This window comes from Coloeus monedula, assembly GCF_965178545.1.
Source record: "Coloeus monedula genome assembly, chromosome: 6".
NCBI lineage: Eukaryota > Metazoa > Chordata > Aves > Passeriformes > Corvidae > Coloeus > Coloeus monedula.
Window position 1 is genome coordinate 1,337,929 of NC_138786.1, and position 14,449 is coordinate 1,352,377.

The 14,449-nt window shown below is 60.9% G+C and overlaps 1 protein-coding gene across 1 annotated transcript in view; it reads right to left on the reverse strand.

The window, feature by feature from the left end:
- Positions 1-1,282: 1,282 nt before the first annotated feature.
- The window catches only part of KDM2A (lysine demethylase 2A), a 33,900-nt gene continuing 20,733 nt past the window's right edge, over positions 1,283-14,449 (reverse strand). The window contains exons 13-22 of the mRNA XM_082283973.1: positions 13,759-14,180; positions 8,980-9,063; positions 7,105-7,371; positions 6,852-6,983; positions 6,684-6,773; positions 5,365-6,077; positions 4,255-4,418; positions 3,850-4,008; positions 3,541-3,756; positions 1,283-3,440 (exon numbers count right to left, since the gene is read on the reverse strand). Coding sequence (XP_082140099.1) covers positions 3,259-3,440; positions 3,541-3,756; positions 3,850-4,008; positions 4,255-4,418; positions 5,365-6,077; positions 6,684-6,773; positions 6,852-6,983; positions 7,105-7,371; positions 8,980-9,063; positions 13,759-14,180 — 2,429 coding nt within the window. The 3' untranslated portion in view covers positions 1,283-3,258. The remainder of the gene's footprint in view (positions 3,441-3,540; positions 3,757-3,849; positions 4,009-4,254; positions 4,419-5,364; positions 6,078-6,683; positions 6,774-6,851; positions 6,984-7,104; positions 7,372-8,979; positions 9,064-13,758; positions 14,181-14,449) is intronic.

Here is a 14,449-nt window from a genome sequence, read left to right on the forward strand (position 1 = left end):
GGGACAGCGCCGCCGCCACGCCCGCCCGGGAGGGGCCGTGACACCGGCTGTGGCACTGGCGGTGTGTGCGACACCGGGTGTGTGCGTGTGACACGCTGTGTGTGACACTGGGTGCGACACCGGATGCGAGTGTGACAGCGGGTGTGTGTGCCAGCGTGGGGGTGTGACACCGTGGGTGTGGCGCCGTCTCTGTGTGTGGCGCCGTGGGTGTGACACGGTGTGAGAGACACCACGGGTGTGTGTGACAGTGGCTCTGTGTGTGTGTGTGACATCGCGTGTGTCATTCCACGCCGCGCAGTGTGCGACCACATGTGCCACGCGTGGCAGCAGGTGTCACCGTGTGTGAGCGGGTCTCCACGTGTGTGTGACACCGTGCGCGGGCTCCCTGTCCCCGAGGCCAGGGGGGGACACCTGGAGGGGACAGGCAAGGGGTCGGGGCGCTGAGATTCCCTTGGCCTGGTGCCCAGGCGAGGCACGTGGTGGCACTTGGGGACCAGGGCACAGGGAGCGTGACAGTGGCCTCAGCCACCCGTGGAGGGTGGTGTCACCTGCCCTGTGTCTCGCCATGCAAATGTCACGGCCCAGCCGCCGCGGGGACCTGGGCCGTGACATCCCCGCAGGGTGGCGGACACTAAATGTCACCCTGGTGGCCCAGGAATCCGCTGGGAGAGGGCAGGTTTCCCAAGGGATGTGGAGGGCAAGGGCCCCACAGGCCTCTGGAGGACCTGGGGCCCTGGCAGGAGGTGATGGGACTCGGGGACAGCTGCCACCACCCGGCAGGAGACAGTGGGGACACCGGGACAGCTGCCACCACCGACGGTGCTCCAGTTTCCTCTCTGGCAGCTGGGACAGCCCCAGTGCTGGGGACAGGGGGGACACAGGAGGTCCCAGCCCTGGCCTTGTTCCCTCCACTTCCCTCCCAGACAAACGGGAAGAGCTCACACTCCTGGATTTTAGTTGTTGGTTTGGTTATTTTTTTTCAAATTTTTTTTATTCCAAAAATCCACCCCCAAGAAGCAATTCTTTCCCTTGGGAGGCTGGGATTCTTCCCTCCCCCCACAACAGCTCACCCAGCCTGGTGGGAATATGGTATGAGCAAAGAGCCTCTCTGAAAATCCAGGATAGGAGAAGGCCCAGAAAGAAAAAAAAAAAAGAAAAAAAAAAAAGGAAAAACTAAAGAAAACCTAAAATAATTGCCAAGTAGGTGCCCTCCCTCTGCCCCAGCCAAGAACCCCCAACCCCAACTGAGAGAGCGCAAGACTTGGTTTGCTTTTACCCTTAATGCTTACATTTAATTTTAAAGCACAAACATCAGAGATGGACTCTAAATCGCCAACAAAAAAATAGATATTTACAATATTTCTCCGGGAAAGGGAGGGAGGGAGGAAGGGAGGGAGGGAAGGAGGGATCGAAACAAAACAAAACCACAACCAAACCCTTAAACAAGTGACTTTGCTTGCAGGAGTTGTCTTTAGGGAGCAGGCTGGGTTGGTTTTAAATCACTAAGTGATTTTTATTATATATAATTCTCTTTTTTTCTTCCTTGTGGATTTGCACCACGCCGGGGTGGCGAGGAGGGTCGCACACGCCGGAGTCTCTGCGCCTGGAGAGGGGGGGACACGGCGGGCAGGGGGGTGCCGGCCCCGCGGAGGAGGGACCCTCCCCCCCCTCGCCCCTCTCAACCCCAGCTCTGGAAATTTGTTTCTTTCTCGTTGCAAAACTCAAAAGGAATCCAAAGGAAAAAGAAAAGCTTTTAATTCTTCCGACGTCTTTCCCGGGAGCCGCCGCCGAGAGAGGCCGAGGCCGAAGGCTCCTCCTCTCGCCTAGGGGGGAACGGGGGGGTTTCCTGCTCCGAGCCCTCCGGCTCCGCTGCGGCCACACTGCCCCTTGTCCCAGGCACTGCGGGATTGTCCCCTCGTGTCCCCCTGCCGGGGACAGCCCCCGCGGGCCGCCTGTCCTCCCTTATTGCTTCTGAAGCAGCGGGGGGGTGCGGGCTGCCCCCCGGGGACCCCTGCGGGGCTGGGGGCCGGTGGTGGCACGGAGGGGGCACCCCGGATTGTGCTATCTGTACGCTGCCAGGGAGAGAGCAGGGTGCTGACACCGGGGGGACAGAGAGGGGGAGCTTCCGGGCACAGGCAGGACAGGGAGGGAAATAAAATAGTGACCCAGAAAAAGAAGATTCCAACCTTTTTTCCTTTCTTTTTTTTTTTTTTTCCGGTTTTTTTTGTCGTCTTTTTTTTTGTTGTTGTTGTTGTTTTTTGTCTTTTTTTGTTTGTTTTTTTTTGTTTTTTTTTTTTTTTTTAAAGTGCAAAAAGCTCTCTGCTGCCCTAGAGAGAGGTTCTTTGGACCGACCATTCATTGCAAAGGAAAATAGGCAGCGAAAAGGGGGTGGGGGTGGGGAAGGAGTGGACGATGCCAGTTCGGTCCCAGGCCGCGGAGCAGCCCTCGCCCCTCCGGCCCCAGAGTGCTTCATGGTGCCGGGAGCTGGGGAGGAAGAGGAGGCAGCTCCTGTCCCCACCCCGTGCTCACTCACCCCTGGCTGATACTTCCCGAGTCCTCCCTGAGCTCTGGTGTACCTGTGGGTTCTCCCCTGCTCCATCCCCTCGGACAGACGAATTATCCCCCAGCCCCTGCTCCCGGGACACCCCGGCCACGGGGCTCCTGCCCTGGGCACCCAAAGAACCGCCTGGATGTGTGGGAGGAGAAGGGGGATGGATAGCAGTCCCTGCAACCAGATGAGGGGGAGGGGAAGGGAAAGGGGGGGGAGACCGTAGGGGAGCACCGAGCTGGTGGTGGCACCGAGGGGGACGGGGCGTTCTGGCTCTGCTCCCGCTTCCTTGGAGAGGCCTCGACCCTCAAGCTTTGTGCTACAGGGGAAGCAACAAGTGTTTCAAGGCAAGGAGACGACGGGGTGGAGGGGAAAAGCTGGGGGGAGAGGGTGCCCCATTTCTCTGCGCAGAGGCCTCGGTTACAGCCGCCGCCTCGGGAGTGGCCAGCCTCCGGGCCGAGGCTCCCTGCCGTGCGCCCGTTCCTCCTCTGGTACTGGCCAGCCTGGCGGGACATCTTCCTCGGCAGAAGTCCCGGGGAAGGAGGAGGAGGAAGGACAGCGGAGCAAGGCCAGCGGCGGCCCTGCCTGCCGAGTCAGGTGGGAGGCAGCGGCAGGACACGGAGGGCAAGGGGGGGAGGTGGAGGAGCGGCTCTCCGAGAGGGGTGGGATGGGCTCTTTTCCTTCTCCTCAGTCTGCCCCAGGGAGGGTCTCTAGCTGATTTTTTGGATCAGCTTCTCATCGGACAGGCAGTAGAGGCTGTTGATGGACAGGTCCGAGATGAAGTGCTCACAGGCTTTGCGGGTGATCTGTTTGCAGCCCCGCAGGTCGATGAGGGTGACGTTGGAGATGCGGCGCAGGTACAGCAAGGCCTGGTCCGTCAGCTTATTGCAGCCTGCGGAGAGAGCACAGGGAGCGTGAGGGGGACACCTCCAGCAGCCAGCACTGGGGTGAGGGATGGGAAATCCAGGAAGCACCTGGAGCAAGGCACCCACCTGCCATGTTGAGCTCGGTGAGGGAGTTGCGTGTGGAAGAGCCCACGGCGGTGAGGAGGTTGGCCGACTGGTCCGTGAGGTGGTTGCAGTGGCTGAGGTCGAGGCGGGAGAGCAGGGGCATATGGCGGATGATCAGGCGCAGCGTGGCATCCGTGATGTCCAGCCCGGCGAGCCGGAAGTCGATCATGTTGCGGAGTTTGCTGCGATTGTCCTGACCTGCACGTGGAGCGGGAGAAACAGAGTGGACACACTGCCCTGGGGACCCTTCCCTTGTCCATGCCATTCAGCCCCAGGGCAGCAGCAGCTTACTGGGTTTGTCTGTTGGAGGTGTGAGTAAGTCCCGGATCTGAGGGTCCTTGATTCCTACTGCCCACCGAAGATCGAGGGTCCTGAGAAGGGGGCAGCTGGAGGTACTGAGAGCGCAGACCGCAGACCAGGAACAGCCCGCCAGGATGAGGTCTTTCAGGCCTGGCAGAAGGGAGGCAGGTAACAAGTTAGACGGGTTTGGTCAGCTCCGAGGCATCCCAGATCTCCACCATCTTTTTCCAGGCACATGAGGAAGGTCCCCTCCCTGCCTGGGCTGGGACAGTGGCTGGGTGATGGGACCCAGGCACCCAGGAGTTTCCAGGGTGTCTCTCCCCATGATCCAGCTCTCAGGAAGCCTCAGAGCAGGCTGGTGGCAGAGGAAGAGACCCCTCCCCAGCCCACGCTCACCTGGCAGCCTGTTGACGAGCCACGTAAGCTGTTTTTTTGAGATATTGGTCCAGCTGAGGTCAAGGCTGACCGGCTGCCTTTTGATGATGCCGCTCAGCGCCTGGGGGGTGATGGACTTGCACCTGCTCAAGTCTATCTTTGTCCACAATCTCTTGTCACAGCACCTGGGGACAAGGACAAGGCTGAAAGTTGAGTCCCAAGAATCCCATGGAATAATAGCCAGCCAGCAGGTTGCCTGGCTTCCAGAAGGAGCCCAGCCCTGGCACGGGCCCAGCCACAGAACAAGGCTGCTCCTCCTGGTTTCCATAGGTTTGCCCAAACATGGGAGGTTGCTGAAGGCGTCTGGCCACCCAGAGCAGCCCTAGCAGGGTTTTACTGCCACAAAAAAAGATTTCAAGTTGCAGCTGCAGGCCTGCTTGCCCCATCTGGGTGTTTCTCCTGACCTTAGGGATCCTTACTCCCAGCCTGCAGAACACTCTGTGTGTCCCACCCCACAGCCCCAGCAGAGCTCGCTGCTTCACCAGGAGGAAACTCTTCCTCTCCCACGGGAGTTTGTGGAGAGCCAGGACCCGATGGCAGCTTAGCTGAGCCCCTGAAGGTGCAGGCAAGGGGACACTCCTCTGCCACACCACTGCCACCAGCTGCTGATCAAAGCAGGCCATCCCTGCTGCTCGGCTGTTAGAAACCTCCCAGTTTCCATTCCCGTCTGTTCCCAAGCCCTCCACGCACAGCTGTCCCAGTGCCAGCATTGTCTTTGGGCCTGCTGCCCCCTGAGGCGCTTCCAGCCAGCAAACCCATCCCGCCTCAGCCTGCCTTCCCTGCCTGCTGGGAGGGGAGGCAGCGCGGGAGGCCAGGAAGGGCAAGCACCATCAGGGTGGTGGGTGGGGAAAGGGCAGTGGCACCTCAGAAGGACACGGCAGGGGACAGGAAGAAGGCAGAAGGGAACGAGAGAGACGGGTGCACACATGCCAGAGGCACCAGGACTGGCTACAGTGACGCTGCCAGGCTCTGGGGAGAGACGGGAGGGCACCAAAGTGAGATCCTTTCCCCTTCCCCCTGGATGTCCCCCACGGACATGCCCCCAACCCCAGGACGCGTCCCCACACTCACCACTTGTACCAGGTCTTGCACACCCGCATGCACTCGCAAAGCTCCCTGCGGGTGAGGTAGCGGAACACGGACATCCAGACCTCGCGCTGGACGCAGCTCTCCTCGCCCTCCTGCGCCCGGCCCCCACGCCCGTTCAGCCGGGCCGCCCCCCCCTCCTCCGCGTTCTCGTCCTCCTCCTCCTCTTCCTCCTCCTCTTCCTCGGCGGCCGCCTCCTCATCGCCCCCGCTCCGCAGGGGCATCCTGGCGGGCGCGTGGCGCACGACCACGCGCGGGGAGTGCTGCAGGTTGGCCGAGGAGGCCGTGATGGCTTGGAGCTTGGGGACGATCGAAGTGCCGTGGACATCTTTGGTGGGGCGCTGGAGCGTCACGGTGAGGTAGGAGCCGTGCAGCTTGGCTTTCTCCACCTCCGACAGCTCCTTCTTGCCGCTGGGGTTGTTCTCCTTCTCCCGCACCATGGTCCTCTCCGTGGCCTGGAGCCGCAGCAGCTGCCGGCGCTTGAAGCGCTCGTCCCGGCTGGCGCTGTGGTGGTCGCTGGGCCCGGCCCCCGGGGACGAGCGCGTCACCACCCCGCGGGGGGATGCGGGGTCGTGGATCAGCTGCAGCATCGGGGTGGGCGAGTTGGGCGGGGGGGTCAGGGGCTCCTCGCAGCTCCGCAGGGGCCGCAGCACCTTGGCTTGCGCCGTGTCTTCGTCACTCTCCTCCACCTTCCGCTTCTGCGGGGAAGCAGTGAGGCTGGTTAACGGGAATGGGGCCTGGAGAAGGCTTTTCCCCTCTCCTCTTCCCCGGAGAAACACAACAGTGCTGGCAGGACCTGCACCAGCAGTGCCCAGGTAGAATCACAGAACGGTTTGGGTTAGAACTTAGGGACACCTTCCGCTATCCCAGGTTGCTCCAAGCCCCATCCAACCTGGCCTTGGACACTTCAGGGATGGGGCATCCACAGCTTTGCTGGGCAACCTGTGCCCGGGCCTTACCACCCTCACAGTAATTTCCTCCTAACAGCTCATCTAAGTACCTACCTCTGGTCCACCCACACCAGCAACAAACATTTTCCTTCCCCCTTCTCAAAAGGGGTGCCCCTTGAGGTTGGAGGTGGCTTCCACTCTGTGCCTAACAGTCCAGTGTCTCTTACAGTGGAATATCTCAGGATCACATTGCAGCAGGATGTGCCCAGGCCCCCAGGTGCTGCACCCTCATGGTCCTCATTCTCACTGGTTGCTGCCCAACTCCAGCCCATGCTGGCTGAACACATCCCTGGCAGGATGCTGTGGGAGGGGTGGAGGACGCAGATCCTGCCTCGCCACAGCACAGCTCCTTACCTGGCCCTTCTCTGCATCGTCACCCTGGTAGCACTTGGGGCACTCCCAGCAGTTGGGGAGCTCATCATTGAGCAGCCCTTCCCCATCCATCTGCAACGAGAGGAGGGGGTCAACAACAGCCCAGGCCCACAGCAGAGCCCCCCTTTGCCCAGCATGTGCCCTGCTCACCTGCAGACAGCCAGGGTGAACGATCTCATTGCAGATACAGCACTCCATGAGCTTCTTCTCAAAGTCCTGCGAGTCCTCGTTCTGATCCACCTCCCCACAAAGTGCACACGTGACCGAGTGAGGCAGCCTGGGCTACAAGGGAAAGCAGGGCTGAAACCAGGGTGAGGTGGGACAGCCTTCCCCCTTTCCTTCCCTACTACCTGAACTGTGGAGAAGCAACCAGCTATCCCCCAGGAATCCAACTTGGACTCACCGCCAAGCACTGCCGGAGGACGCAGGACTGCTTCATGCGGCCGGGCCCGCCGAACTTCTTCATGTCCCTGCAGTAGTGGCACATGCCACACTCGCCCTGCATGCAGGCCTTGCATTTCCGGCACCGCACCCGCCTCCGCCGGGCGCCCGACACGATGGGAGACACCGTGGACCTGACGGGAGTCGGGCGCGGCGTTGGCTTCATGGTGTGTGGCTTGGTGATGGGGATGGTGGGCAGGCGCACCCGCAGCCGGGCCTGGAGCTTTAGCTGCCAACAGGGAGAGAGGGAATGGGGTGAAGGGAGGGAAGTGCTGCGTTCTGCTGGGATCTGGAAGGCTCTGATCCGCAGATCTGGCACTGATTTTGGATAACGTGCCTGAGAACAGCTCTGCTCCCTCAGCGCTCCACAGCCAACACGCCTGGATCGGTGCTGACCTGGCAGCTCTGGAGCACACTCCCTAACCCCTCACACCACCCCACACCAAGAGCTCCCCTTCCTCCCCCCGTCCCCAGTCAGGGCTCAAATGGGTCTGAAAAAGGCTGCTGAGTCCCAAAAGTGTCGTGGTGCTCCAACAACAGCCACCCTTTCCTTCTGAGGCAAGGTCCACCATGGCTGTCCTCTCTGTGTCACCCTGCCAGCTGCACAAGGGGACAGAACCCAGCTCAGGCCACTCTTTCCCAAGCTCGAGGCACACTGGGAACACCCACACCCTCCTTGTTTACAGTGCAGGTAGGACAGCACAGCTCTCCAGCTGTCACCCTGCATCCCATCAGCCCTTACAGGAAATCTGCTGGCTGCAGCATCCTCCTGGGATTGTCCGTGCTGGGATGTGCACCGCAGCTGATGGGTTTGGGGAAGGGCAGGCTCCCAAAAACCCCAGCACAAGGCTGCGGATGTGCCAACCCTTAGAGTGCTGCACCCAAAGCATGCAGACATCCCCAGGTCACCTCTCCCAGAAAAGCTGCCCAAGATGCTTGTGCTGCACAAGGATCACGCTGGATCCCCTGGGTAGGGCAGGCGAGCAGAGACGGGCACCTCCAAAGGGCAATCTGAGAGGCTCATTTGTCTCCAGACTCCCAAATGGGTGTTACCCATCCTTCCCAGTGTGATGGGGTCCTGCTCTTCCTATAGCCTGCCTGTGAGCCCATCTCCTGGCAGGAAGGAAGCAGTGACCTCTGGGAGCCATCCTGGCAGGCCACAGGAAGGCAGCCTGCAGAGGGGAAGTCCGGCTGCTCCGTGCCTCCATCTGCCCAGCCAGCTCAGCCCAGGCTGCAGCCCAGCTGTGCACCCTGGGCTATGAGCACAGCTGGACAGGGAAGAGCAGGGATGCATGGAAAGGTCCCACTGCTGAACAGCTGGCTGCTATCCACAGGCAGAGACTCCCAGGAGAGAGCCGCCTTGCTTGGGGTTCCAAGATCCAATCCTACAGCACAGGGACAGCGACACAAGGGACACCTCACAGCGAGGGGCTGGACTGCCCCACACCTCACCCACCTCTGCCACAGCGAGACCTTCCCTGACATGCAACATTCCTCAGGCCATCCAGGCCTCCCTTATCAATCCAGAGAGCTGCTGGAAGAGCAGGATCACCCCTTCCTCCCACAACAAGGTTCCATGTTCTCCAAGGGCAAGCAAAGGGCTGGAGAATACAGAGCAGCTGGCACTGATCCGGTTACCACCCATCAGCTGAGCTGGGATAACCGGCACGGTGGGAGACCTCCGGGTTTGCCCGCGGTGCCGTGGAGGTGGCTGCACCCTGTGTCCCACCCTGGCACTGCTCCCGAGGCGGGTATGGAAGCGGTGCCACCACACCCCAGGCCTGGGAAACGACTCAACACGTGACACCCGCCTGGATCCCCTCCTTGCAGCTCCTACCTTATCTCTCTTGGGCCACTGGACGATGGGGACGCCTGTAAGTGCCAGTTTAGGGTCGCTGTTTGCGTATTCTTCCAACAGCAGCTAATGGAGAGAGAGGAGGGGGGAAACAGAGCAGAGAGACAAAAAGCACAGGTGTGAGCAGAGGGAAACACAGCTCCCGCCAGCGAGGCAGGCTCCGACCAGATGCCAAGGCCAGCATGCTTCAAAGGCGGCTGGGAAGGAGCCCTCCTCTCCCCACACCCGCCAGCAACCATCCCTCCTCCCCACATGAGACAGACAAGCTCTGTCGAGTCGATCTGCACCAGTGCTTTCATCAACTGCATTTCAGCCCCGAGGCCCTGCGCTGGGCGGTGGTAGAAGGGGAGAGCACCAAGATTCAGCAGTCTGGGGGGATTTTGGGGGGAGGATTCACCAGCATTGCCCCCCCAGCTGCACCCCAGGCACGGGGCAGCCCGGAGAGTGCAGCAGCAGGATGTGGTGCCCCAGCACCCCCTCTGTGGCCTGGCACAAGCTGCTGGTAGCCGAGAGCTGCTCCCCCACACTGCCTCGGGGTTTGGCTTTGACTTTGAGGGAGAGATCCCTCAGCACCGACCGGACTGGCACGGACTGGCACGCTGCCCTCCGGCGCGACAGCCCCTCGCTCCCAGTGCATGGGGCTCCCACCCTCACCCTGGTCCTTTCAGCCCCCTCCAGCGCAGCCCCCTCCCCACATCCACTCCCCACCGAATTTGCCGGTTGCAAAGGTGCTTTATTTACTTGACGTTGCCATGGTTACGCAGGCAGGAGCCTCCTGCCGGCATCCCGGCGGGCGGTGCTTCCCGCTGCCAGGCAGGGCCAGGGCAAGGGGTGCCCGGAGTGTCCCCCGCCCGGTTTTCCGGGCGTCTGGGGAGACAGGAAGCTGCAGCCTCCCCTGGGCTCCCCGGCAGCGCAGCGTGCCGCCTTCAGACCTTCCGCCTCCCCACGAGCACACGCCGAGGGAAAGGTCAGGGCTCGGAGCTCCCACACGGACATCCGTGGGACTGCAGCGTCCCCCTGCCCGTGGCACCGGGGACGGGGCGGGGGTGGCAGCGGCTCAGGCACGCTCCCCGCCAGCGAGCCGAGGGACTGCGGGGGCTCCCGGGTCCTGCGGCTGCATCTGGCTCGGAGCCGGGGTGGGCGAGAGTCCCCTGTGCCCCGTGGCGCTGTGGCCGGGGGGACGCGGCAGAGGGGACCCTGCGAGCACGCGGCCGGAGCGCCCCGGCAGCGGTGCCGGCGAGCGCACCCCGGGGACGGGGAAGGGAGACGTGAGCCCAAGCACCGGCCAGGGACCCCTCCAGGGAGGCACGGGTCCCCCCGCGGTTCCCTCCCACCCCGTTCGGGACCGGAGCGTCCCCGCGTCCCCTCCCCACGCCACGAGCATTGCCAGCTGCCTGACCTTGCGCCTCTGGAGCTGCCGAGACTCTGGGGTGAAGTTTGCCGAGCCCTCTTTGTTTCGGTGCCCGCACTGCGAGGGCTGGGGCTCCCTCCCCTCTCCCCGGACACCTCCGGGGGCTGGCTCAGACCCCGGCCGGATCCCCGGTGTTCGGGGACATGGCTGCGGGAGCAGCTGCGCCCCCCGCCCCGAGCGCCCCCGGCTCCTCCCCGCCCCCGGCAGCCGCACCGGCGGCCGCGTGCTCCTCCCGAGCCCTTGGGCAGCGGCGGCGGCAGCTTCCTGAGCCGGAGACAATGCTGCTGCGTCACCCACATGCGGTTCCCAGCAATGCTTTGCAACGGGAAGATGGCAGAAGAGAAAAAGGGAGCGAGGGAGCGGAGGGCAGAGCCGCGCTGCTGCAGCGCCGGGAGGGGCCGGGACGGCGGGGATTGGCGCAGGGTCCGGGCGGCGCTGCCCACCGGCCTCCCCGGGATCCCTCCCTCCCCTCCGCCGCCGCAATCCGAGAAGCCGGGGCCGGGCTCCCCGGGGCCGGGCAGAGCGTGGCCGAGAGCCCTTACCCCGTCCCGCTCAGGCCCAGCCTCCTCGGCGCCTTTCTTTTGTCTGCTCCGAGGCGGATTTGGGATCTGGGAGACCCCGCTGGAGCGAGCGGGGCTTTGGAATGTAGGCAAGGGTCATCCCCCTTGCAGCTCCCTCCAGAGTCTGCACACCCCCCACCCTCCCGAGCTGGAGGGACAAACATCCCGCCAGCCAAGTTTGGGAGCAGCCACATTCCCAAAGACACCGGGGACCGAACCGCTAGAGGGGGACAGATCCATACCGGGTGATCAAGGTGTCCCCAAGCAGCCCCAGCCCCCTGAGACGCCCCCCAGCTACACACCGCAATTAAAATGGAGGAAACTCCTGAAATAAAGCCAAACAGCACAAGGGAGCAGCGGCTGCTCCCACTTCGGATGCACCCGAAGCATCTGCAGGCAACTACAGCTCTGTGTTCCCAGGAAGCCAGTCGCATGCCGACCTGGCTCGGGACTGTCACCCGGGACTGTCACCAACTGTGCCACCAGGGACACCCTCGGGCCCCTGGCACGGGCTCTCTGCGACCCACAGGCAGGAGCGTGACCAGTGCTGCCACCCCACCATGGGAGACCTTCCTGGCACAGCTCACACGCCACCCCGAACTTCCTCACCCATCCCTGAAGATACAATCCCCATATTCCACACCAAATTCTCTCTGCCCATTGCCCAGTCAGGTATGTGGGCAATGCCACACCAGAGGTTTTGAGAGGAGGTCCTGGGCACAGGATCAGCACTTCTGGGAGAGCCTTCTCCTGTTTCTACAATCCTTGGTGCTCCAACAGCTCAATGCAGAGCCCAGATATAACCTGTTTATGCCAGGCCACGGGGGTCTGGCTTTAGACCTGCTGTCAGCTGCCTCATCACCATCCTCCTCCTGTCAAATCCAGTCATGGAAACCAGCACACCACAGAGGGGTTGGAAGGGATGGATGGAAGCAGTCAAAAGACAAAAGGACCTCTCAGAAATTCCCTCTTTGTCATTAATCCTTCCAGTGACCCCCACCATGCTCAGGATTTTCAGACAATTCCTGCCACAGAGCTGGAAGCACAACATGGTCACATCCAAAGGGTCCCATCCAAAGTGTCACGTCCCACCACGTGACGCTCCAGGCTGAACTCGTGACAGGATACATATATCTCCACATGACCCAACAGACAGACACCCTGAAATCCTGATCACCACACAAGAGGCTGGGGGAAAAGGCAGAATTTTCCTGCTCCTGGTGTGCCTGAGGACACTGGATAGCAGAGGGTGGCACTGGATGAGCAGATCGAGGTGGTGGCGTTTTCTCATCCACAAGTCTGGACGAGAAAATGCCACGTCCTGACTGTGGGGAGCACAGACCAAAGTGGGGCTTTCCCAGCTTGGCCAGATCCCAGCTCCATCATGGACCTGGTGACACAAGGACAACAGCACCTGCTGCAGATGGGTGGCCCCAGTGGAAAGTTCCAGCTAGAAATGTCTTAGTGATTCCCAGGCTTTACGAGCCAACCTCTACTGGCCACTTCCATCACCTCCTATGGAAAATAGGTTTTGAAAGTAGAGGTTTGCCGTGGTTGGACAAACTTGTCCCACTTTCTCCAGCCACTGCAGGCTGGTGACTAAGGATCTTCATGCCTTGAGGATGCCAGTCCTGAGGGATGGAATGCTGCAGCTCAGGATACTTCTGAACCTCCAGTGACAGCCAGCTTTAAGGAGCAAATCCTTAGGGAAGTTGTCTGGGACCACAAGGGCTATCACCTGCAGCTCATCTGCGAGGTGCAATTGGACACAGGGGCGGGTGGGTCACACCAAAACCACAGGCACACCTTTACTACCTCCAATACATTAACAAATTCTTTGATCAGGTCTCAAACTCCAACTGAACACCAACAACCTTCGAAACATCCGACGCCAACCTGCTTTTGTGAGTCCCGAGGTGAAACACAGAGCTCACAGCTCAGGTTCCTCCAGAGCATCACACAGGACTCAGAAACACATATGTCACATTCTTGAAGGTCACAGCACGCACAGGGCACCCAAAAAGCCACAGGAAACCAGAAATGCAGCCCCTAACAGCACCTAGACTCTTCCAGCCAAGACCCTGGGACCCCAGAGCTGCACCCTCTGCTCCAAACACAGCAGAGCTCTGGATTTACCCGAACACGCCACAAAAAACACCCAGGGAACAGCACTTGGAAATAAAAACAATGGCAAAGACAAGGACACACACATGGCTGTGTCTGAATGGCAGCTTTGGTACAGGCAAGCAGCTGTACAGATCACCAACAGCAAGGAGGGGAGCAGAAGGTAACCTTTTAGGGACTAGAATGAATCTCTGGGGAATAGAGTGAAGCTGATATTCCCACTTCAGTGCTGAAGCAGCTAAACACCAAAGCTCATTGGGTCAGCTCAACAGATGAAGGGAAATAAAACCCAAACAACCCTCAGCAGCCCAAAATAACTGACTCTCGTAACTCCAGGTCACACCCTGGGCAAACAACTCAAAGGAACAAAGCCAAATCCACCTGGGGCAAGGAAAAGGCTCCAACTGTCACAAAGTCCACAGCCAAAACTGGAAGTGAACGGCATCAGCAAAGAGCACTCCTGCCACTGACAGCCGTGAGGGACCCAGCCAGGGCCCAGCCACCCTCCTCCTTTCCCAACCCCAAATCCCAGGGCTGTCCCTCAGGAGTAACATCAGCCTCACGCAGAGGAAGAGGAGGACACCAATCCTGCCCCAGGACAGGGGCAGGGTGAGGACAAAGCCCAGTTTCCCCATGGGAAGTGCCTTGCACTCGGCTCAGGCCTACCTTGACGTCAGCGATGAGGGCGTCCTCATCCTCGATGCCGGTGGGAACGCACTTCTTGTGCAGAGGGAGCGACTCCAGCTTGTCCACGAGGCAGCGCAGCCCCTCCAGCTCAAACTGGGTCAGGTGCACCTTCCTGCTCTTGCGGGGGCTGCCCCCACTTGGGTCCCAGGCCTGGCCGTTTTGGGAGCCCCGGCTGGAGTCGGAAGAGTCTATGGATGGGGTCTTCTTGAGCCCCGGCAGGCTGCTCCGGCAGCTCCTGCCCAGTTCGTCATAGTCCACGTTGGCACCGTTGGCGATGGGGCTGGTGAGAATGGACCTCCTGGTCACGGGGCGCCGGGATTCCTTCCCTGCTGCGTCCTCATCATCCTCCTCCTCCTCCTCCTCTTCCATGTTCACCGAGTCCGAGGAGCTCAGCTCCATATCTGCCACAACGGAGAAACAGGGAGAGCAATCACAGGAGGTGTTCAGTGTGTAGGGGGACCCCCCAGTCACCAGAGATGCTGGAGCAACAGATATGTATGAGGTGAAAGGAAGAGAGAAGCTGGAAAAGAACAGCTAAAAGCCCTTCCCATTCCTGGTTTGTCTGTGGGAATGCAAGGCGCCAGATAGGGAAAAATGTCCCAGAGGAAGAAACAGCAAATGCCCTAGACTGAACTTCATGGAATTGGGTCGGAAGGGACCTTTAAAGTCC